The sequence below is a fragment of the Musa acuminata genome, unplaced genomic scaffold (genome assembly GCF_036884655.1).
Source record: "Musa acuminata AAA Group cultivar baxijiao unplaced genomic scaffold, Cavendish_Baxijiao_AAA HiC_scaffold_1137, whole genome shotgun sequence".
Lineage (NCBI taxonomy): Eukaryota > Viridiplantae > Streptophyta > Magnoliopsida > Zingiberales > Musaceae > Musa > Musa acuminata.
In genome coordinates this window covers 4,035,685-4,060,461 of record NW_027021349.1, presented here as the reverse complement: position 1 = coordinate 4,060,461, position 24,777 = coordinate 4,035,685, and the positions used below count along the sequence as shown (strand labels likewise).

The following is a 24,777-nucleotide window of genomic DNA, read 5'->3' as shown; positions in this document are numbered from 1 at the left end:
TATTTTATATTTTTATAAAAAAAAACTTTTTAGGTGAAAAATTATTATTTAATTAAAAAAAATAAAAAAAAAATAATGAGAAAAATAGAAGGATACAGTTGGTAGTATGTTGAAAGCAGTTCGTTCCGTTCAAACAAGTAAGGGTTCGTGGTTAAGCAATCGCCTCATTCTAAAGCAGTCCGTTCAAAAAAGCCGTTCCTCCTCATCTTCCGCCCTTTTTCCTTCTTCTTCCTCCTTCTTCCTCCTTCTTCCTCCGTCTGTCTCCCACTTCTCGTTCTCCCCCATTTCCTCCTCCTCTCTCTCCCTCTCTCTCTTCTCTCCGCTGTCGTCAGACAATAACACTAGTAAAGCGGAAACGAAAGCGAAAGCAAAAGCAAAAGCAAAAGCAAAAAAAGCTCCCACCTCGCTCGCAGCCCGCCCACCCCAAAAAGAGCAAAAGCCAAACGGAGACGTATGTGCGCAAACATTTGTTACATATACGTGGATCCAAAAGCCATGGCGGATCAGATCGGAATCCTTCGAGGGATCTCCTCGTCCTATTGGAGCTGGGCTGGCGATGGCGAACGAGATCGTGCCCGCGGAGGGACCCTCCTCTATGCCGTCGGTCCACCGGCCGAGTGCCCCCCAGTACTCGCGGGCTCCCTTCGACAGCGAGAAGGTCCCGCCGACGCTCGTCGCCGACGTGCGCCGCTTCCTCCGCGTGGCCAACCAGATCGAGAGCGAGTCCCCTCGCGTCGCCTACCACTGTAAGAAGAAGATACCTGCGTCGCCCTATTCCTGGTCAATCTACATTTCTCGACTTACCCGATTCTTGGATCGCCATGGAGAAGAGAAATCAGAGCGTAGAGATTGTAGGTCATTTATTGGTTCTTCATCCTTTTGCTGTTATTATCTATTTGGATGAACGCCCCCCTACGAAAGTGGATTCAGGAAGATGCACCTAGAACGACATCCAAGAGATGATATGTTCCTTCGACCCGTCGTTAGGGAGACCTGCGAACCCCGGACATGTTAACTTGAACACCACTCGAATCCAAAAGCTTAAGCTCGTAGCTTATGGCACAACATGTCTAACCCAACTTAACACCTCTTTTAGGGATGGCAGGAAGAAATTTTGGTTCAAGAGCGTAGGATGTGTTCTCGAGAAAATGAGAATATTCGGAAAGGTAGGATGTACCTACATTCATTAATGTCAAAACAAATAAAGTTTGGAAGCAACCAGTAGCATGTGCTCGGTGGAGAGGGATCCAATCCTGTTTTCTAGTTTTCCCTCAAAAGAGTTACATAGCATGCGTTTTTAATTTGCTGACTTCGCATCATTTTCTTGATGACTTCCATGGACAGGTCGCTTTCATGCTTTTGAGAACACACACATGCTGGATCAAAATTCAAGCGGTCGGGGTGTCCGACAATTCAAAACCGCACTTCTTCTGAGACTGAAGCAGGTTCTTGAATCTTACCTTTACGAATAGCTCACAATTTTGTTTACGGTTTTAGTCCTTTTTGATAACAGATAAGATTTCCTCATATGTTCTTATCTTCTATCACTTTCGGTGTCCATGTAGCTATTGCAATACAAAATTTTAAGATGTTTTGCATGAATAGAGATTTTCTTGCTCTGTCTCAGTGCTCTGTGTTGAATAACACATCATTAGGTAATTCGAATGTTTGCTTTTCTTTTTCTTCTCATTGCCCCGTGCCCCTGTGTGCACACGTCACGTGCATGTACTGCTAGGAACGTATCGATACTTCATATTCTGATCTCGTCTATTTTGTTGAATTGAGTAATATACTATGAAAGAGATTTTATTATGCAAGTTTTGAGGGAGATATTGTCCTCAATCATGTACTCAAATCACGTAAGATTGATTAGATTTCCATGTATGCCTCTGTCATGATCTTCTATCATATTTCTACTCCTCATATCTGTGTTTTGCTTTGCGTGACAGGATGAATATACCACCATGCATATGCGGAAGGAAACAAGTGATGCTCGGGAATTGAAATATTTCTACAACAAGTAAGTTATTACTTTAACTCCAAGAGAGGTCACTGTTTCTAATTTATAATCGATGGTTTCACTTATACTGACCCCAAGAGAAATTACCATTCCTGACTCCTAATTGGTGGTGGCTTTGCTCTTTCATGTGCTATTTGTTTTTTTATCATTTTTCTTAGCAGTTAACTTCTTCTTTACCAGGAAGAAAATGAAAGAAGGTGAAGTTTCGTCTGTGCTATTCGAAGTGTTGAAAGCATTCATGTCTAGAGCTGGCCCTGAGGTTCCCAGCTTTGTCCTTTTCAAAACGTCAATAAGGTTCCTTGGCCTACAAGAAACTAGCACACTTGATGCTTTTCTCATATTAATTGTATCTCGCAAATTCACAGTCTGCTGCTGCTGCTGTTGACATTGAAGAAAGTGTCCGTTCATATGATCGATATAATATTCTTCCGCTTAACACTAGAGGTGGCCAGCATGCAATTATGCTTCTTCCAGAGGTTAAATAAATCTTCTATCTGAGGTTCTTAGTGAATGTCATCGTAAAATTTGCTATGTCAAATACGCTGGAGGTGGCCAGCATGCAATTTGCCGTATTAATTTGCTAACTTTCCATCTCAGTTATATTTTTGTCGATTGCCAAGGATACATTCATGATTTAGCTACTTGCACTAGTGTCAATTCTGATTTATGTCATATCCTCTTATGGAATATCTTTTAACTTCAAATTTACAGATTAAAGCTGCAGTTTCTGCTGTACGTAGTGTTCGAGGTCTTCCATTAGCGGAAGGTGCTCAGAATGATGCAGGTGGCCACAAGGATTTATTTGAAAGGCTTCAATGCTGGTTTGGGTTTCAGGTAGATAGAATAAGCTATGCATTTTGTGCAATGATACCCACCTTAACCTATGCACGGTTGGCATGGAAAACAATTGCTCTATTGATGGTTCCTTAGCTTTTTCATGTGAGCCTCGTGTCTTAAATTCAGCATTATACTGTAGTTTATGAAGTCGATGTGCTTTACAGAAAGGAAATGTAGCTAATCAGCGGGAACATCTGATTTTACTGCTAGCTAACATACAAGGCAGGCTCAGTCCAAAGCCCACGTCCATGTTGAAGGTACAACCTGCTGGGTAGATATGCATCATCTTATATTTGGTTTCTCATGAAACACGGGTATAGACACAGAATTTTTCTTTGTCAGCTTGATGATAGAGCGGTACATGAACTAATGGTGGAATTATTTGAAAATTATGTGAACTGGTGCAAATTTTTGGGGCGACAAAGCAACATTTGGTAAGGACTTGGGCTAGTTATTCCTTAACTGACTAGACAAAAACATCTACTGTTTGGTATTTACTCTCTTGATATCATTTACTAACGAATGTGCAATGTGTCTTCTACTTCTATTTGCCATTAGGTTACCGTCTGTGAAGCAGGAAGTGCAACAGTACAAATTACTATACATTTCTCTATATCTGCTTATATGGGGGGAGGCTTCTAACTTACGGCTAATGCCAGAGTGCCTATGCTATATATTTCATCAGGTAATGTGCAATTTATATAATTATTTTGTATGATTATTTGTCGCTTTTAAAAAGGTTCTATACTATACAAATTGGACATCTAGGCAACAACATATGAAAGACAAATGGGTGTTATAGAAAGAAATATAACCACAGATAAGAAGAAAATAATCAATTGAGATGGCTCAAACATGTTGAAAGAGGCCATGCCCTGATAAGTCAATTCACATATGAGGTACGGCGAGTCAGTGACAGAGAGAAGGGACTTAGAAAACTAGGTTAGAAGCAACTAGGAAGGCCATGATGACTCTAGGATTATCCATGTAAGTTGCTAGCAGGACGACCACATAGTTGGAGATCCAGGTAGTTAAACCCTAATAGTTTGGACCTAGTTTTCATGTTATTTAATACATGGAATTATAGATTTGTTGAAACTATTTCTTTCTTTGATGAGATTAAACTCTTCTTTCAGATGGCAGGTGACTTATATGGGATGCTATCCGGCGCAATTAGCTTTAAAACTGGAGAGAAAGTCGTACCTGCATATGGAGGAGAATGTGAATCTTTTCTCAACAACATAGTTACCCCAATCTACGATGTCATATATGAGGTTCTATACATTCATTCTCAAGTTTCTTAGTGATTTGTCTTCTCTATGTTATCTTAGCTTGATTTTATTGTTGAAGGAAGCCCGAAAGAGTAAAAATGGGCACTCTGATCATTCGACATGGAGAAATTATGACGATCTGAATGAGTTCTTTTGGTGAGCATTGCCTTTTAATGATCTCCTTCGGTGCACACCTATATGAGCATGCTTATGACACCCAGCTGACTCTGTAACTTCTCTGTAGGTCTGTTGATTGTTTTAAGCTTGGTTGGCCCATGCGTCCTGACCATGATTTCTTTTGTACATCACCTCGATCTAAACAAAGTATGTCGCCTACCTCTAATCAAAGTACGTCAGCTCTCTCTAATCAAAGTATCGATACTAAGGTATGACAATCATTTCTTGTTCTTTGACTTTTAACTAAATATAACAGAGTTGCTTGCTCTTTCCAAAATATCGTTGTTAATTGAAAATTTACTAATTAAAGATGATGTATCCAAGACAGAAAGTAGGTTTGTTTAATTGCCATTAAATCATAAGAATTATTAGTCTAGTGCTCAACTTACATGCTTTGTATTTTTGGATTTGGTATCTTTATCTAACATGAGTTTCTTTTTATTGTAATTTAATTTCATTGATATTTAACAATAGAATAAACTAAGGTTCATCTTGCCGGTCTGTATCAGTGTATCGGCAGGCCATCAGTATGGTAGATAATAAGGCATATCGACGTACCATATGTCGGTACGATGAGACATACTGACAGTATGAAAAAAATATCAAAATAGCTCTAAAAATTTTTAAAAATAGAAAAAATATATTAAAAATTTTAAATTAGAAATAAATATGAAATTAGTATAATTCAAGCAAAAATAATCTAAATTAGAAAATAATAATGACATATATCTTTTTCGGGCTTTGAGGAGTAGCTTTGCTTTATGTTCTGGACCATCCTTCCATTAATATTGAATTATCTATAAAAAAATAATTTAAATTATTAGATTATTTTTAAATAACTTAAACTTTAAGATTCAAATGAATCAAGATATCAATCGATGGATATACCTAGTTTTACCACCAAAAGTAATGATGGGTCTCCACGGGCGGTGGATCAGGTCTCTCGATCCTATGTATTTGTATATTAATTTGATATGTTTGTCAGACCCAATCCTAAAATTGATCCCACGACATGTTTGTCAGACCCAATCCTAAAATTGATCCCACGATATAGTATAATGATACACCATATGCCATGGTGTATCAATGTGGTGATGGTCGTAGTCTGATCATCCTGAACCATTTGTGTCTAAGGCGGCTCCTGAGGCAAGGACGATTGTGGCATGTATTGTTGTGGAACATGGAGAATATCAAAACTTTTATTTTCACCATTGATCTGTTACTTCGTATCATAAGATCGATTATCGTATTGCTGCTCGAAGAAGAATGACCAACTATCACCGTACTACTATTGGCCATAACATTCTTTATAATATGACAACTATGAATACGATGAGCTTCGCTCTGTGTCTGCGCCGTGTAGGTTCTGTTGCATCTGCTCACAATCATCTACTGTCTTTCTCTTCCCCTTTTGTGTATAAACTTGACCAGTATTTTGTTGAGCTCTATGATTTGAATCTTGGGTGACATGTAAAATATTGCTCCTCGGTCCATACACCACCCTTAAATTACGTAGATGGGACCATTGACTCCCCGACGTCGTTGCCATAATCGGTCGACGCATTGCTGTCCACGTCGCTGTCATGTCTTTGGACCGAGCGAGTTGTTGAATGCGATTGAGAAGGTGTCTCATCGCTTGACTCGATTCTTTCTAATGGAGCGGCTGATACTACTACCTTCCTTTTTGCCTTTGCCTTTGCCTTTGCACATTGGGAGGACGACTGTGATGATTGGGCGTCTCTAGTTCCTCGAGCAGTCTGACTCGATGTTGTCTAGCTCCTTATGTCACGTTCTGATCGAGGAGGATCTTCCTTCTGTTGGGGTTGTGCTTCTTCTTCTATTGTCTTGGTGATAAAACATGAAGGACATGAAGGATCTCTCGCCTCATCAAGTAGAGGATCCTCTTGATTCTCCGTTGCTTCGACACACTCTAACATCGGCTCTGAATCTTCGTTGTATTATTGGAGGTCGATGAGATCAATCTTTGTTTCCTTTAGCTCCTTATCGAGCTCAGCACATCGTAACCTTAGCCGCATGTTACAATGGACATATACTAGGTTTTTCAATCGTCTGTACGATAATCTGTTGTGTATCTTCGTGTGAATTAATGCGAATGTTGACCAATTATGTTCACAATCACTAGATGTCATCGTCTACAAAAGTACACGGATGACAACCTTCCTTAAATTTGATGCATCATCTCTAAACTATAGCCACTACTCGATTGTAAAAAGATATAAAAAGGACTTTATTAGCATAACAAACAATTAATGTCAAATATAGCATATGTGTAACTTTTTCTCACCAGAATCCATATTGTAACGACATAATATAGCTACAACGTCGAAGAATGAACCAATTGTTTCATGAAATAATCAGCCCTGGTTGTATCTATGTGCTTGGGAAGAGTCGATATATAACATTTCTTAGTACTGATAATAAATTTGTTTTCATTCCAAGACTATACCGAAATCGAATGGCTGGATTTAAATAATAGGTATAAGACAAATAATTTCGTTAGTAAGAATTTTTTAAATATTAAAAATTATGAATTAAATTACATTGAATATGAATTTACTTACATTATGGATGTCTTGGTTCATATGTACTTAGGTCCTGCCATCGATGATCTATAAGTATTGATCGGCCTTAAAATAATCTATAAATGCTTTCTTGACCTCCTCTTTTGTTGTAATTAGCATATGTCTAAGAAAAGACATTTGGGGATGCTTATCTATATCGACCTTATGGAGGACAATATAAAGTGGTTCTACTCCTATTATAATTTAATTTACGATATCGTAAAATCTAGAATAAAAAATAATCTTTTTTACCTTTTTTTCAATCGCTTGATCATGAATACCTGAAAGCAGACCATTCTTGTGAGATGACCATTGCCTTGAGGTCCTACCTTTTTTGCTGTATTGACTTTAGTAATGAGATTTATAGCAAATCAAGTGACTCCAGGTCAAAGTATCTTACCATTCATAAACTTTGTGATCGATTGTGCTTGAGTTATACACTTGTTGACTGATGGTAGCTCGCCAATATCCTTCAGTATTAAATCCATGTAATGAGCTGCACATGGAGTCCAAAACAATATATTTTTTCTCACCAATTGTAAAATGATCTTCTTGAAATTGGCTCCATTGTCGATGACTATCTGAACAATGTACTATGGTTTGATCTCCTCTACTATGGTGTCGATTAGGTTTTTAATGTAATTTGCATCTTGAATCTTGTCGAAAACGTTAACTGACTTATGGAAAATCATTCATTTGTTGCAATACACAAGAAAATTAATGATACTCTTTCTTGTTGGCCCTATCCAATTGTCACACATTAGTATCACCCTATATTTGTCTCATTGCCTCTTGAAAGATTTAATCCAATATTTTAGTTTTGCCATCTTCTCATCCAAATACACGTCGTGAATTTCCTTTAGTGTTGGAGGTTGGATCTCCATGCCAGTCTTTTGAATAAAGGAGACCATGCTATGATAATATGGACCTTAGGTTGTGTTGGAAGTTGAATCATTTTGCAATTGCCTTCCCAATATTCTGTTTCTTTTCTTTTATATATGCATCGTCAATCTGTGTCTGCTTCGTTGTTTATAGAGGATAGGCTTGCGAATCAATATTAATAATAGTTAATGCTGACCTCTTGCTAAGTTCTCTTATAAAACCACGGATTCCACCCTGCCTCATGCTATCAATTCAGCTCAATTGATAAGGGGCAATTGACTACCTCATGCTGGCCGACTTTTAGATTCCTTGTGTCATAGATCTATTGCCATTATCACGGTCCCATCCATTATGAGTTAGGTCGTTGATGCCTCATTGCTTCCTCATTTAAGCGCTAATGCATCAGTGATGCATGAATACCAACTTTGAGATCCGGGTTGATATCATTGTCACGACCCTTATATTCGTTATAAACCAGTTTCTGCATAATTCTATAGTATTCTTCCTCAGCTCTTATCTTCTTTTTTATTGTATCTTTCCTTGCTTGTTGTAACTTATCTTGAAATGTTCAACAGACCTCTATCGGAACCTTCTTGCATTTTGCAATATCAGGATACTTGCCGGCCAAATGCATTTTCACTCGAGTGATTCCTTCACTCTTGTTAATGTAGTCACAATAAATACATTGTCAACAATGACGGTTCCCATATATCTTTTGGGTATGATCCCAAGAATCATCAGATGCCCATTCCTTTGGTACCATGTTTTTACCAAAATTGAATCAAATAAGCAAGTTATGATTACCCCTAATTTAAAAATAATAAAGTGTGATTATACGTAATGAACCCTACTTTATCATTATAAATATATCAATCAACCTATTTTGCATTAAATATGTAGAATTGACTCAATATCATTGAATACACTAATTACAATAATAAAAAAGATTAATTATACATTAATTAGCTTTATTTTACCACTATAAATATTTTAAATAACTTAAGAAGCATTAAATATGTAAATTTGATTTAATATAGGTCAAATTATGATGAAATCATCATTAAATACACTAATCCCAGCATTAACATAGTTAATTGCTCTATAATTATTCCTTTTTCATCACTATAAATATGTCAAACACTCTAATAAGCATTGAAGATATTTAATTAAACCAATATAGGTCAAATTTTGATATCATGGTAATTAAATACACTAATCACAACATTAACATAGTTAATAAATCCCTAATTAGTCTTCTTTCACCCCCCTGTAAATATATCAAATACCCTAATAGGTATTAAAGACATTGAATTTACCTAATATGGGTCAAATTTTGATTAAATCATCATTAAAATTGCTAATTGTAGGTTAAAAAAAAACTTAATTAAACATATTATACCATTACAAACATGTAAATCACCTTAATATGCATGAAATATAAATATTTGACCCATTAAGTGTCTATTTTTGAAAAAATCAGTACTAAACATACTAATCACAACATTAAAAGTCTTAAATACTTCCTAATTAACATTATTCTACCATCAAAAATATGTCAAATTACATATTAGACATTAAGTCATTAACCACATAGAATAGACTTAATCATCTCATAAATCAATAAAAATCTGAAAAGAGAATATATACTAGAGTATTTTTTCTCTTAATCCTCCCAAATATAGCCTCTCAAATTTGATCCAATTCACAAATCACAGCTTTCTTGAGTTTTGGAGAATGAAAATGTGAGAATGAGACAGAGATGTGAGTGAGAAAGAGTTTGAGAGAGTGCAATAGTTTGAAGAAGGGGGAGGAATCCTTTACTTTGGTTCAAACAAGGAAATCTCAGCCCTTGATTGGTAATAGTACCCGATACGGAGTCATGTAATGTGTACCACTCATTATAGAGTGGTTCACGTACCAGTTCCCTATCAGATCGATATGTACCACCCATACCGCACGGCATACCGTGGTATGACAAATCATGGAATAAACTTTAATGGACATTCAGTTTTTAAGTGTAAGTGGGGTGAGCAACCATCAGAGGGCAATGAAAAGGACTGCTTATGTTACTTTTCAATGAGAATTACTTGAAAATTGAAATTTCAAAATTGTACTTATCATTCTCCATCTCCCTCTTTGTGGTAATAACATAATCACCTCATTAAACTGGTCAAATTTCATCTTGTTTCTTTTTTTGGTGATGCTACTCTTATGATCCATTATGTGTATTTGTGAGTCGGCAACACAAGATTGGTTTATACTTCATTTGATCGATATGCATAGAAAATTCAAGTAATTATATTTTTGTTATTGTATAATCTTTTCCTTTGATATGATACAATATGTCTCTTAGGAAACTATAACTTCGCACTCTAAGTGGGTGGGCAAGACAAACTTTGTAGAAATTCGATCATTCTGGCATCTATTTAGAAGCTTTGACCGGATGTGGACATTTCTTATACTTGCTCTCCAGGTTTATACAGCTTGTAAAACTTTTTGGCATTTTCTTTCATTTATTCTGTTGTAAAAATGGTTTTCTTGTTTCTCAAATATCACTATAATTCACAGGTTATGATAATCATGGCATGGCATGGCTTGGAGACTCCTCTTGAATTACTTGATCCCTTAGTCTTCGGAGATATTTTAAGCATTTTTGTGACTAATGCAGTTCTTAGGCTCATACAAGGTTTTTCTCCCAATATTTTGCATTATTTCTGACTACAATTTTACACATAATGTACTATTTCTGTCAATATCATAGATTATGTACTGAATGACTCCTTTATCATATTTGATCAATTGCAGTGACTGTTGACTTTGTATTTACATGGAAAGCAAGGCATACCCTGAACTTTAATGAGAAACTAAGATTTGCTTTGAAGTTTTGTATATGTGCAATATGGACGATAATTCTACCAGCTGTGTATGCCACTTCTCAAAAAAATTATGTTTGCTCCACAAAACTATCTCAGAGCAATCTTTATCTGTTCTGCTTATCACCATATATGATTGTGGTCGCAATATACTTGACTAGTAATGTCGTTGGAATGGCATTATTTTTCTTTCCTGCTGTTAGCAGTTATCTTGAGACCTCAAATTGGCAAATCTGTAAATTCATTTCCTGGTGGGCTCAAGTAAGTATCGTCCTCATGTTATTATATGCTTAATTCTCCATAAACTTAGCAGCATAACTCTCTTTTTTTTCTAGGACATATACAAAGCATTAACAATCATGTCTCAGTTATTTATTTGTTGTAGTGGATCAAGGTGAATGCCTAGGTAGTTATCTTTTTGTTTCCAAGGATAACCTCCTTGTCCATCTGAATGGGATATGCATCTAACTATTCAAACATGTTTATAGCTTTCAAATGACAGTTAAAATGTTGGAAAAAATGAGTAAAGAGTAAAACAAAAATGAAAGCATACAATAGTCGATCAGCTCCATATTTTACAGATGGACTTATGTATATTAGGGCCCTTGGTTTTGAGTAGACCCGCATAATTTGAAGTATAAGAACAATATTTGTTGTAGGGGAATTAAATGGTGGATTGTGAAATATATAGATGACTCCAAATTGATAAATATAGAGGCTTGCTGATGGGGTGTCAATGGGTTGGATTGGATTGCTGTTGGGTTGACCTTGACACGAGACCTGAACATGATCATTATAGTTGAGTGTGTCAAAAGGTCAAAAATCCTTACCTGAACTATTTATTGTTGGCTTATCACAAATAGCCTGTTTGACCTTATTAATTATAGTTCAGGTCTTGTCAGGTCAAATCATTTGACACAACATGACCCATTAAATGCATCACAACCCCTTTAGCCAACTTAATTTGAAAACCACATGGAAGTTCTCATGTTATCCTGGAATTTTATATAGAGTTTTTATTCTCATTAGCTTATATTCCAATAAGTGCATAGTAATATCTGAGAAAATTTCTGGAATTTGAAATTTGTCATTGTATTTCCCACATTTTCTTTTCTTAAACATCTTATAGGGAAAATTTTAATGATCCTACATGCTGTCAATTGTTGAATTAAGTTGATCTGTTTATAAATGCTGATAAGATTTTTTGCTGTAGCCACGACTATACATTGGACGAGGAATGCAAATGGGCCAAGTTTCTCTTCTGAAGTAATTTCCTGATCTATCAATTTTATACATTATTGTTAGTACCATTGGCTAATATCCTCTTTCTCTCTCTCAGGTACACAACATTTTGGGTGATTCTATTGACAATCAAACTTTTGTTCAGCTATTATTTTGAGGTAATAGGATGACTAAATCCAGGGACAAGATTGGTAAACAAGATCAAGGAAAGCACAACAAGAAAATTTGATATTAAATGCAACTTTTGAACTTTTGGTTACAGATTTTTATGTGGATATGTCAAAAAGTAAAATTATGCTTTCACAGCCCAGAATGTGACTCTTTCACTGTTGACTTTCTTTTTAAGGCAAATGCTGAATGCTCATTGCTGGTCTAATTGCAGCTATTAATGACAATTGAACTTTGGATTTCACATGCAGATCTTTGGATCATGAGCACACCATATTGAACTGTAGTAGCTTAAATTTGTAATGGCATTTACAAAAAAATGGCCAACAATGTTGTCCTTTTGTCAAAAGCATAAAAGGAAAATACATTAGTCATGTTGAATAACTGAATATACTGAATTTTAAGATCTGATTATTAAATGTGTGTGCATTTCGGTTTCGGTGTCTTGCAAATAAGTATTTTGAATAATCATTAAGGATGTTTTCAGTTGCATGAAAATTTTCATTGATCTGTTTTTACCCAAACCTCTGTTTCTGATGTTTGTTCAATAGGAAAATTGAACTGTTTGGAATTTACTAGGAAAATTGTTTTTCAGGACTTCTCCAGTAAATGAAAAGAAAACTTATTCAGAACTCCCCTTGACCTCTCTAGATATCTTCCAAAAAGAAGAGGAAGTTTTACCTTTTTGTGCCTCCATACACAAGTGACATCCTTGTTCTCAGTGGAGATATGTTGTAATATAAATTACTTTTCCAACTTTTTTCTTGGATTCAAATAGATGCTAATGTCTAAAGCAGTTAACCATATTGTGTTTCAACTTAACCTTTTTATGGCAGCCAAACAGTTGCTAATGCCTAATGATGTTTTTAATCCTAATCTGTCTTTTCTGGATCTTTATGATTTTTTTTGTGTTTAGATTATGACTAAACAGTCATGATATATTCAATTAAATAACAAATTACATTTTGAATGTTAACACATTTGCATCATTTCCTCTTCTTTTAGGTTATTGATCACAAGTTTTCATATAAGTACTATTGATCTATTTTGTTTCATATAAGTTTCACAAGTCAGACTGAGCTTGCATTTTTTTTTGTCATTGTACTAATAGCCAAATGACTCCTTGTCCTCATATGCAGATAAAACTTCTTGTACAGCCAACAAAGCAAATAATGAAAGTTAATGTAAATGAGTATGATTGGCATGAGCTCTTTCCAAAAGGTGCCTTTTCTCATAGCATTATTTATGGATGAAATTTATATGATGTCTATAACTAATTGTCTTCTTTCTTGCTTCAGTCAAAAACAATGCCGGCGCAATCCTTGCAATCTGGGCCCCAGTTCTTCTTGTAAATATCTTCCCATTTACAAAATTAAACATGTTCTTTGTTGTTTGTGTCTTTTCTATTCTTAGTTCCATGCAATTTGCTGGAAGATTCTTGAACTTTGATTCTGTTGCTTTCATTTTCCATTCAGGTATATTTTATGGACACACAGATATGGTATTCTATATTTTGTACAATATTTGGTGGAGTTTATGGTATCATCCATCATCTCGGGGAGGTGAGTTGCCAAGTTTTGTTCCAATCTAAGTCTCCAGCTTGATGCCTATTTAACTAGCATATGCTTTAGTGCTGATTGTATCATTCAAATCCAGATTCGTACAATGGGAATGGTGAGAAGTCGGTTCCACTCCTTGCCCTCTAGGTTCAATGATTTTCTTGTTCCTCGCACATCACAAAAAGAAAATAAGAGGACTTACAGAAACTTTTTACACAACAACATTTTTAAGGTGGATGTCTTTCTTTGCACAATCTTTTTAAAACTAATTTTATCAATAAAAGAGTTGATTCCCCTTTTTTTTTTTTTCTAATTTTCTCTTTTAATTTACTTAATTAGGATTTAAAACGTGAAAGGAGTGACCTGGTTAGATTTGCTACAGTTTGGAATCAAATTATCAGCAGCTTTCGCAAGGAGGATTTAATAAGTAACAGGTACTTTGTAACTCATTTGTTTGAATTGATACTTTCCACATTGTATGACAGTTTAATCGAACACATTATATGACAGTTTAATTTCTTTGCCAATAGAGAGTTGGATTTAATGATCATGCCAGTGTCTGCAAATTTGAGTTCTAATTCTATAAGGTGGCCATTATTTCTTTTGGCTAGTAAGGTAACTTCTATTTTTGGAATGCCATATGCATCATAATACAGTTCTATAACTTAGGAGCCCTTTTCATTTTAGTTTTCGGCAGCAGTGAATGTGACTAAAGATTTTGCGGGGAAGTATGAGCAACTTCAGCGAAAAATAAACAAAGATAGTTATATGATCAATGCTATTAATGAATCTTATGACTCACTGAAGAGTATCTTCGAGTTCCTCATCACTGGTGATCTAGAGAAAAGGTAGACCTTTTTGTCACTCATATTTTACTCATGTTTCCTATATTTCTGTCTCTTGGAATCAATAAACTCCTTTATACTTTTAAATATTGTTATAACATAACTGGCTTTTGGTTCAGAGTTGTGGGGGATATTTTCAAAAAAATTGAACAAGGTATTAAAAATTCAAGCCTTCTTGTGGATTTTCAGATGAATGAACTTCCTATTATACATGATAAGCTTGTCCACCTGGTTGAATTTCTGGTAATTATACTGTGGCTGTTCAGATACTGACTTTAAAAGTCATCCTACTGCTTAAATCTTAAGTTGCCTCTTTTGACATGTGGGCTATCTTTGACTCTTTGTGTAGTTTGAAAACAAACTAGCTCATCGAGAGAAAGTAGTCATTTTACTTCAAGATATAATAGAGATTTTGGCAAAAGATGTGATGATGAATAATTCAAGGTGAGCAACAGAAGATATTGATCTGTTGTATTTTAATTGTTTCTGTTCTTCTGTTGATGGATTCATTGATAACAGTATCTTGGACATGATCAATTGCTCCACGAATCTGGTGTTAGATGGTGATGGTTTATTTGGATGTCATCAGCCAGAGTTGTTTGCATCTGACTGTGCCATATGTTTCCCATTTCCTGATGATGATTCATTGAAAGAACAGGTCAATCACTTATATATCTGAAAAGCATAATTTCTTCGTATGACACCATCTTTTGGGCAGGTTAAGCGACTATATTTGTTGCTCACCGTCAAAGAAAAAGCTATGGACATTCCCACTAACTTGGAGGCTGGAAGACGCATCTCATTCTTTGCGACATCTTTGTTCATGGATATGCCTAGTGCTCCTAAAGTGTGTAACATGTTGTCATTCAGGTACCGAAATTGATCAGTTATTTTCACCGAAGTATTTTGAGTCTTTATCATCATTTATCATCAGTTCGTGACATTTTGTCATTCAAGTGTAACATAGACCAACGTTTGTTGTACTGCCTGAGTTAGTACAATACAGTCGGTATGGACTGATCCGACTGGCAATCGAGACACGGATCACCTGAGTCCCCACCGGTACGCCCTAGCGTTCCGTTTGTCAGGACATCGATGTAGATCGATGCATATGGACCTGACAAATCTTCGAGATGGGTCCAATACTCGAAATGACGAATCCAAATTATATTAAGTTATATATTCAATATTTCAATAATATACATGATTATAATTTGATGTTTCTATGTCTTTAGGGACTGTCTTTATCTCTAGATATAGGATAATGTGGCAAAACGATAAAATATTATTGCATGCTTAAAAACTCAGTAAATGTTCTAAAGCTGCCATTGAGGTGGGAACTGCACAGTTTCATTAGTGGGTTATTGGAACCAGGTGTCCATTCTATGGAGAAAGAGGTGTCTCTACCAACTTGTATGCAGATGGAGATAAAATGTTTTATCTTTTGTCAGGTTGTGCAGAACCCTTTAGAACAACAATAATGCATGAATATTTTATCAAGGATCAGTGAGAATTGATGGATGTAATTGAATTTAGTCGGTGATATCTTTAATTTCCACGAATATAAGAAATTCCTTTTTTTAAGTAACATTAGTCTTCCATCTAAATGCCCTTGTGCTAATTTTTCTAATTTTTTTTGTACATGTTTCCATCTTCCCAGCGCTCAAAAGAGGATTTTCTGACTTACTAAACTAGTTGCTAGAAACAGTGATGAAAATTATTTAGAAAGTAACAACAAAGAGAAATGTTCTCAATGTTTTGGAATAGGGCTGATGTAGCTTGTTTTCCATTAGACTGCTCAAATTAGGTAAGATGTTGGATTTTTGTGACACGCTGATTAAAGTTCAGTTTTATACTAGGAGTCAGCATGAATCCAGCATAAGCTCTGGCATGGACTATCTATGTAAATGTAGGATCAAGTGGTCACTTAGTAGGCTTGCGTGCTTTCCCATGTGGTTAACCAACAAAGAGAAGCACTGATTAGTCTAGTGGTAACATGGCCTGCTTGTTAACTCCTTGGGGGGGAGCCAGCGCTCTTGGTGCTGATGCTAAATTGTGTAACTTGAATCTGAAAATGGCTGCCTCGTGTCTAGGTCTGGGTCCATGAGTGGGATTCTAACAAATAAAGGTTTGGTATCAAAGATGAATGTTGAATCCATGAAGCTAAGGAAGAGACTATAAGACCATATAACAATTGAATTGGCCCTAGATTGGCCTCCAAAAGTTGCCAACAAGGCGGAACTAAAAACTGGTAACACCAGTAAAGTTTAGGGCTTACTTGACCCATGCTAGAAGCCTAGAAAAGGGTCGGATCATAATGGAAATAAGTAATTAAACAAAATTTGTTGTTTGGCTAACATTATGTGACTCAACCTGGTGATAGAAGATTTTATCTCATATGGCCCTTGTAAGATAAGTTGGGTGTAGGATATCAATTTTGCCTATTGTTATGCTCGGTTTGATTTAGTATGTTTGAACCACTACCAGCCAGAGGAATTATCGTCAGTCATGACAAATTTGGAAAAGAAACTCTTAGAGTGCTTTTCTTGATACGTACCATTAAAGTTCATTGATTTTCAACAAAGATAATAAATGTAGGATCCCTATTGTTTTCTGGCATATTAAGGAAGTTTGAAGTTTTAAATTGTAGTAATGTCATAGTTATGGAATTCATATCAAGTTATCAAGATTTACATGGTGTGTAGTAACCTACCTTGTCTGCCATTCTTTCTCATTCCACTTGATTATTATAATATCTCTCAGTGATATTTGCAAAACTACTAAACTAATTGAACTGAATTTTGAAATTCATTTTCCTAATCAAATTCCATGTAGTGACAATAGGCTTTTCTTAAATGATAAAATTTTTATTTTTTAATATTCTTTACTTTAAAGAAAAAAAGTTGCTGAACTAGTAAAATGAAGCATGGTTCGTCTTACCGGTCCGTATTGATAGACCAATCGACCGTCGATATGATATATACCTAACCGTATTGATGTACTGACACACACTATGGTAGGACATACCAATAAACCGATATATACCGTCCGTACGAGTTCCTTGTAGAACCGATACATACCGTCCATATTGAGTGGCATGCTGCGGCATGGCAAACCTTGAAATGAAGAGCATTAGTCAATGATATTCTTTTGGTTTTTTATTATCCATTAAAAGAAAATTTTGGTTTTCCATGAAATTTTATGGTCTAAAATTCTCTCAAAATTAGTGTGATGACTCCTTACTATATGGAAGAAGTTAAATTTTCACATGAGGAGCTTCACTCAAGTCAAGATGGGGCATCCATTCTCTCATATATGCAAAAAATATATCCAGGTACTTTTGGGAATGGCTTTGTCATAAATATTGTCTCTTAATTCCATATGCATGTTTCTAATGATTTTCATTTCTTTATTTTAGATGAGTGGACAAACTTTCTAGAACGTCTCGGTCCTAAGGCATCAAATGAAGAAATTCAATATTGGGCTTCTTTCCGTGGACAAACATTGAGTCGCACTGGTGATAAGAGAACAGAAATTGATGCCTTTGCTTTGATTTGCTTCGTTTGTTTGTTATAAAAAAATCTAATATGTGATTTTTCTTTTATCACTGAACCAGTCCGAGGAATGATGTATTATAGGGAGGCTTTGAAACTGCAAGCATTCCTGGACAGAGCTAGTAATTCAGGTGGGGAAATGGTACATCTTAAAGCAGGTATTGAATTTTGTTAAAAAATCTCCTATTCTTCCATCATGGTTCTTAACTTTTTCTAAAATCTCTTGAAATATTTACATAATGAAGTTTGTACCTTGTTAGAAATAATTTTTTTTTACATTTATAAGCTAGGAAGTTGTTCTTATTTGTTAATTGTTAAACCATAAATCTGTAAAGGATATGCTGCTATTGATGGAGAACAGAACAAGAGAAACAGCCAGCATGCATTGTCAGCTCAGTCTGATGCATTAGCCGATATGAAATTCACTTATGTCGTCTCTTGCCAAAATTTTGGAGCGCAAAAATCTTCAGGTGATCCACATGCTCAGGATATACTTGATTTGATGATAAGGTATCCTTTGAAAATCCATTGGCAGTTTGCATCTTTCATTTCTCATTATTACTGACTTAAGATTGATATTCAAGATATCCATCATTACGTGTTGCTTACATTGAGGAGAAAGAAGTTAACTCGGCTGATAATCGACGGCAGGTTTATTCTTCTGTACTGGTCAAGGCAGACAATAATCTCGATCAGGTATTGCTCCTCGAATTATTTTACTTATACCAAGTCAGATTTGTTTTTTGAGTTTTGTAGTTATATGTTCTTTACATCAGCAATGGTTGTAGTTGTGCTAGAGCTTTAACCGCAAACCAGGAACATCTGATTTTCTCTGCATGATTGAACAATCCTGTTTAGGTTATTTTATCAAATAGAATAATTGGTGTAATTTAAAATCCTTATTTTGTTATCATTCATGATATTGAATTTGCTTTTTATGCTGAGATTATTTTATATAGTATGAATATTTTTTAAATAGAAATTAATAAATTGAAGTTCTAACAAACTATGGTGGCTAATCCAACAAGATATGGAATGATCTGAGAGTTCCTTATCCTCGTCTTTCATTCATGGGATTGTATCGGTTTAATGATTGTCCTGGTCGGAAGTAAAGACACCATTCCCTTGTTACCTCGCCTTGAAATTTACAGAATCAATAGATGGTAATGTTTTGCTAATAGGAGATCCTCATGGCTGGAAAGATCAATGACCAAGATCTTGTAGCCGTGTTGGCTGACACAGCACCGTGCATACTGCTGGAACATCTGGTCAACAACCAAGTGCCACACGAAGCTAAATCCTTGCTCTTAATGCTAGATGTAAAATCTGTCCAACCTTTTTCCACAGTGGATGATCCATCTAAAGTCATTTATCCAACATCGGTTCTACAAATTCCCCCCCCCCCCCCCCCCTTTTTTTTTCTATAATCAATTTTAGTTCCTATTTCTCTGTGTTCATCAAATCCATTCCCCTATTATCGAGAATTACCTCATGACTTGATCTTCTCTCTTTGTAAATGGTCAAATATGTTTTTTTAATTATGGTATGAAATTTTGAATAGTACCGTCCGGTACGAGCAGTACGTATTGGTCCGACGGCATACCAGTATGTGGACCGCCCATTACCGGATGGAACGTGCTACAGTGCTATAGTGCTACAGTAGTGAAAGAACTATTTAAAACCACTCGGTATGCCCTGGTGTACCAAGTGGTACACGGTACCGTACCGAGCCAACCTCGAAACACCGGTATGGTACGATATTACATACCTTACTTTTAATTGCTCTGCTTGTAATGGTTTTGCAACTTGTGCTTGACCAGATGCATCTCTTTCTAATTTAGGTTGCATATCATCAAAACAATGGATTGTAGAGGATCAGAAATTAGATTTGAACTATTAGAGTTCATATAATCATCAAAAGCCTTGAGAAGGAGTTTAAGCAGAAGATAACGGGTAAAAATATAAAGCAACGAAAAAACAAAGATGACTCGAATGTGTCGACCTAGAAAGTCTGTTGATGTGGCCAGCAAAACTCTGAGACAGACGGAAATGCTGCATGACCTTTCTGTTCTTTTTGTGTTGATGATCACCGAATGAAGGAACAAATTGTCCTATGTATCTAAGAGAAACTATAACGAGGCTTATATTGTGCTTCATTTGATATTTCACATTGTTGGCTGCAGATGGAACAGAAATTCGTATAGAATTTACAGACAGTCTCATTCTTTCTTTTTCTTTTGTCATTTCAAATTCTTATTTGCATTTCGATACTGGTTGTTGGAATACCTATAGGAGATATATCGTATCAAGTTACCTGGCCCACCGATTATTGGCGAAGGGAAGCCTGAGAATCAAAACCATGCAATTATTTTCACTCGTGGTGATGCCCTACAAACGATTGATATGAACCAAGTATGTGCTTCAGATGCTTTTCATGTTACCTTAGCTGCTGCTGTTTCAGCCTCGAGTTTAACATTCTGGTTTTTCAGGACAATTATCTTGAAGAAGCGTATAAAATGAGAAATGTTCTTCAAGAATTTCGTAGACATCATGGAGAGAACCCTCCGACCATACTTGGTCTCAGGGAACACATATTCACCGGAAGGTCGGTCTATCATTGTTTCCTGTCAAATCTTTGTTAACAAGATGATGATTCAACTCCGGAGCATCTGTTTTACGTACGGTTTGTTCTCGGTAATTGCAGTGTCTCATCTCTTGCGGGGTTCATGTCCTATCAAGAGACTAGTTTTGTCACCATCGGGCAAAGGTTTCTTGCAAATCCCCTCAGGCAAGGGCCGCACCATTTTTCTCTTTTCTTGTTTTTCCTTTTGCTGTTACTTTTGTTCTCTGCTTTTTAATAGGATCGCCAAATCCTCACACATGCAGGGTGAGGTTTCATTATGGACACCCAGATCTATTCGACAGGGTATTTCACCTGACAAGAGGTGGTGTAAGCAAAGCATCTAAAACCATCAATTTGAGCGAGGACGTCTTTGCTGGTAGGCATGTCTCTTTATGTTCATCACTATCGTTATATTGTTAAAGAATGAATATTTATTTATTTATTATTTATAATTTTTTGCAGGATTTAATTCCACACTACGTCGGGGATATGTAACCTACAATGAGTATATGCAAGTTGGCAAAGGACGTGATGTTGGTCTTAATCAGATATCAAAATTCGAAGCGAAGGTAGCAAATGGAAACAGTGAACAATCCCTCAGCCGTGACATTTACCGCCTTGGGCAACGCTTTGACTTTTTCCGGATGCTTTCTTGTTATTTCACGACGGTTGGGTTTTACTTCAACAGCCTAGTAGGTGACAGCTCCTAGATCTCTTCTTGTAACAAGCTTTGTGCATGTACGTATCTGTCACTATGCATCGATATCTTTACCTACATGTTGAAACATTTTAGATGGAAGAAACACTTTTGTATAGAGCATACAAAAACCTAGTAGGGGTGATAGCATCTCCCGTAAGAAGCTTTATGTGCATGTACATGTCTGTCACTATGCATCAATATCTTTACCTACATGTTGAAACATTTTAGATGGAAGAAAGAGTTTATTATAGAGCATACAAAAAACTAGTAGGGGTGATGGCTTCTAGATCTCCTGTAAGAAGCTTTGTGTGCATGTACATGCCTGTCACTATGCATCAATATCTTTACCTAGATGTTGAAACATTTTAGATGGAAGAAGGAGTTTATTATAGAGCATACAAAAAAACTAGTAGGTGACAGCTTCTAGATCTCCTGTAAGAAGCTTTGTGCATGTACATATCTGTCACTATGCATCAATATCTTTACCTACATGTTGAAACATTTTAGATGGAAGAAACACTTTATTATAGAGCATACAAAAAACTAATAGGGGTGATGGCTTCTAGATCTCCTGTAAGAAGCTTTGTGTGCTTGTACATGCCTGTTACTATGCATCAATATCTTTAACTACATGTTCAAATATTTTAAATGGAAAAAACACTTTAGCATAGAGCATACAAAAAAACTAGTAGGGGTGACAGCTTCTAGATCTCTTGTAAGAAGCTTTGTACATGTATATGCCTGTTACTATGCATCAATTTCTTTACCTACATGTTTAAATATTTTAAATGGAAAAAAAAACTTCAGCATAGAACATACAATAAAACTAGTAGGGGTGACAACTTGTAGATCTCTTGTAAGAAGCTTTGTGCATGCATGTTACCATGCATCAGTATCCTTACCTACTTGTTCAAATATTTTAAATGGATCAAAACACTTTAGCATAGAGCATACAAAAATCCTGAACCCTTTATCACTCACTCATCATTATCCATCGGCATTTTCTCTCAGTAACTTCAAGAAGAACCGGCATTCCTGTATAGCCAGCCTTATTGGAATCCCGATCCTCTGCACACTTTATAATCGTTTCTTTCTTTTTGTCTTACAAGCATCCTCCTTGCCGAGTTGACGTAATGTTTATTCTGGCTTCTTCTTCCATAATAACATGCATGCATTGATTGTTCCTCTTAACTAATCGGTTTTACCTTTTGTTGGAAATTTCGCAGATATCAATATTTGGGGTTTATATATTCCTCTATGGCCAGCTATACTTGGTTCTTAGTGGACTGGAGAAGGCGTTAATCACGGAGGCTCGAATGCAGAACGTAAAATCGTTAGAAACAGCACTTGCATCCCAGTCTTTCCTCCAACTAGGACTCCTTACCGGGTTACCCATGATGATGGAGCTTGGTTTGGAGAAGGGGGTCCGTATGGCCTTGAGTGACTTCATTCTCATGCAATTGCAGCTGGCCTCCATCTTCTTCACGTTTTCACTCGGAACGAAGGCCCATCATTTCGGAAGAACCCTTCTCCACGGTGGTGCCAAATACCGACCCACCGGTCGCAAATTCGTGGTTTTCCACGCAAGCTTTTCTGAGAACTATCAGCTCTACTCACGAAGCCACTTCGTCAAAGGATTCGAGTTGCTCTTCCTCTTGATCGTCTACAACCTGTTCAGGAGAACTTATGAGAGCACAGTGGCGTATGTCATGATCACTTACTCTTCATGGTTCATGGCGGGAACCTGGTTGTTCACGCCCTTCCTCTTCAATCCTTCTGGATTCGTGTGGCGAAAGATCGTCGAGGACTGGACTGACTGGAACAAGTGGATGAACAATCAGGGCGGCATCGGCATACAGCCAGACAAATGTTGGGAATCATGGTGGAATGCCGAGCACATTCATTTTCGGCACTCGGGGTTGAGTTCCGGACTGGTCGAAGTTGTTCTCTCCCTGCGGTTCTTCATTTATCAATACGGGCTCGTTTATCACCTCGACATATCACACCAAAGCAAAAACATCGTGGTTTATGTGCTTTCATGGTTTGTGATTGTTGCCGTATTCTCGTTGGTCAAGGTACGCTACGTCCACTCTGCTTCTTTGCTTTTCTACTTTGGAAGAAGATACTACATGTTACCTCGTACCATCATGATGACTAACTATGATGCAGCTGATACATGTGGGCCGTCGCCGGCTTAGCGCGAAGCATCATCTTCTATTCAGGGTTTTCAAGTTGTTTTTGTTTCTGAGTGCGATAGCATGCATCATCACTCTATCGAGCGTATGCAAGCTCTCCATCATGGATCTATTTGTGTGCTGCCTTGCCTTCATACCCACTGGCTGGGGGCTACTGTTGGTGAGTATATATATATCTAAATACACCACACACACACACACACACACATCGCACATGATATCTTCTTATCGGTGTTGTTTGATTGCAGATCGCTCAAGTTCTGAGACCCAAGCTCGAGTACACGGGTGTGTGGGACACCATCCAAGCCGTAGCGTATGCTTACGACTCTGGGATGGGCTGTGTGCTCTTTGCACCCATCGCAGCCTTGGCATGGATGCCTGTCATATCAGCCATCCAGACGCGGGTCCTCTTCAACCAGGCATTCAACCGGCAGCTGCACATTCAACCTATTCTTGCAGGGAAAAGCAAACTCAGATAATTCGGGACTCTGGATGACTAAGTTTTGATTGTGTATGATATGATTGTTATTATTTTCTATCAAGCAAGATTTAACATAAGAAATATAGACTATCAAAAATGGAATGGACAAAGAACTTATTGTCCACGTTAAATATTAAATCATTAGAGCATCTAACTGAACAACACTGTATTAAATAGTTTTCTTGTGTATGTACTTATAAAACTTAGATGCTTGCAGATATATACTACATATGTTTTTATTTGAAATAAATTAGATAAGTATTTTTATTCAAAATAAACTAAACAAAAACTTATAAGCTTATATCTTTGATGTTTGTAGATAACGAACTACATTTGCCACACGAATCCTGCTACAATCTTTTATAGGAAGTTAATATATAGGCTTATTGATGTGGGACGAGGGAGATGTGATTTATTATCCATCCTTTAAATTCTAATACTACTCGATGACTTCTCTCCTCCACAATTGATAGATGTATATTGAGTCAATTTTGTTAAGTTAAATTGATGATAAAATCATATTAGTAGTGCTAAAAGGAGGATCTCGAGATTAGTAGTGCCATAAAATGTATATGTATATATATATATATATATATACATACATATACATAATTCTCAATTAACCTCAACTCACAAAGAAATTTCGTTATACATTCTCTCGTATAAATCCGAAGAAATTATCTTTTCTCTTGGGTTCAAAGCAAAATAGCAGAGACAAGTGATCCAGTCGAAACCAATGGAATGTAAAGTTGATGCAACCAAGAGCAC

The 24,777-nt window shown here is 36.4% G+C and overlaps 1 protein-coding gene across 4 annotated transcripts; it reads left to right on the top strand.

Moving 5' to 3' along the window:
• Positions 1 to 345: 345 nt before the first annotated feature.
• Positions 346 to 24,090, top strand: LOC103999678 (putative callose synthase 8). 4 transcript variants are annotated; one of them, XM_065178834.1, is made up of 41 exons: positions 346 to 746; positions 1,345 to 1,445; positions 1,950 to 2,020; positions 2,201 to 2,279; positions 2,386 to 2,496; positions 2,732 to 2,854; positions 3,022 to 3,114; positions 3,200 to 3,291; positions 3,416 to 3,542; positions 3,994 to 4,131; positions 4,208 to 4,284; positions 4,373 to 4,514; positions 10,123 to 10,242; positions 10,338 to 10,455; positions 10,575 to 10,903; positions 11,856 to 11,908; positions 11,982 to 12,042; positions 13,192 to 13,273; positions 13,351 to 13,400; positions 13,528 to 13,614; positions 13,709 to 13,843; positions 13,951 to 14,045; positions 14,142 to 14,226; positions 14,299 to 14,459; positions 14,576 to 14,699; positions 14,806 to 14,900; positions 14,976 to 15,114; positions 15,175 to 15,326; positions 17,684 to 17,790; positions 17,875 to 17,973; positions 18,073 to 18,141; positions 18,346 to 18,520; positions 18,595 to 18,706; positions 20,303 to 20,422; positions 20,500 to 20,615; positions 20,715 to 20,798; positions 20,897 to 21,009; positions 21,096 to 21,325; positions 22,560 to 23,408; positions 23,503 to 23,688; positions 23,777 to 24,090. In XM_065178834.1, exons 1-41 carry the CDS (start codon positions 557 to 559, stop codon positions 24,005 to 24,007), a joined length of 5,721 nt encoding a protein of 1,906 aa, XP_065034906.1. In that variant the 5' UTR covers positions 346 to 556; the 3' UTR covers positions 24,008 to 24,090. The 4 variants fall into 4 exon arrangements, with proteins under 4 accessions (XP_065034906.1, XP_009419766.2, XP_065034907.1 ...); XM_009421491.3 differs by having other exon boundaries at positions 348 to 746; positions 18,073 to 18,168; XM_065178835.1 differs by lacking the exons at positions 346 to 746; positions 1,345 to 1,445; positions 1,950 to 2,020 and having other exon boundaries at positions 2,201 to 2,314; positions 18,073 to 18,168.
• The last annotated feature ends 687 nt before the right edge of the window (positions 24,091 to 24,777 follow it).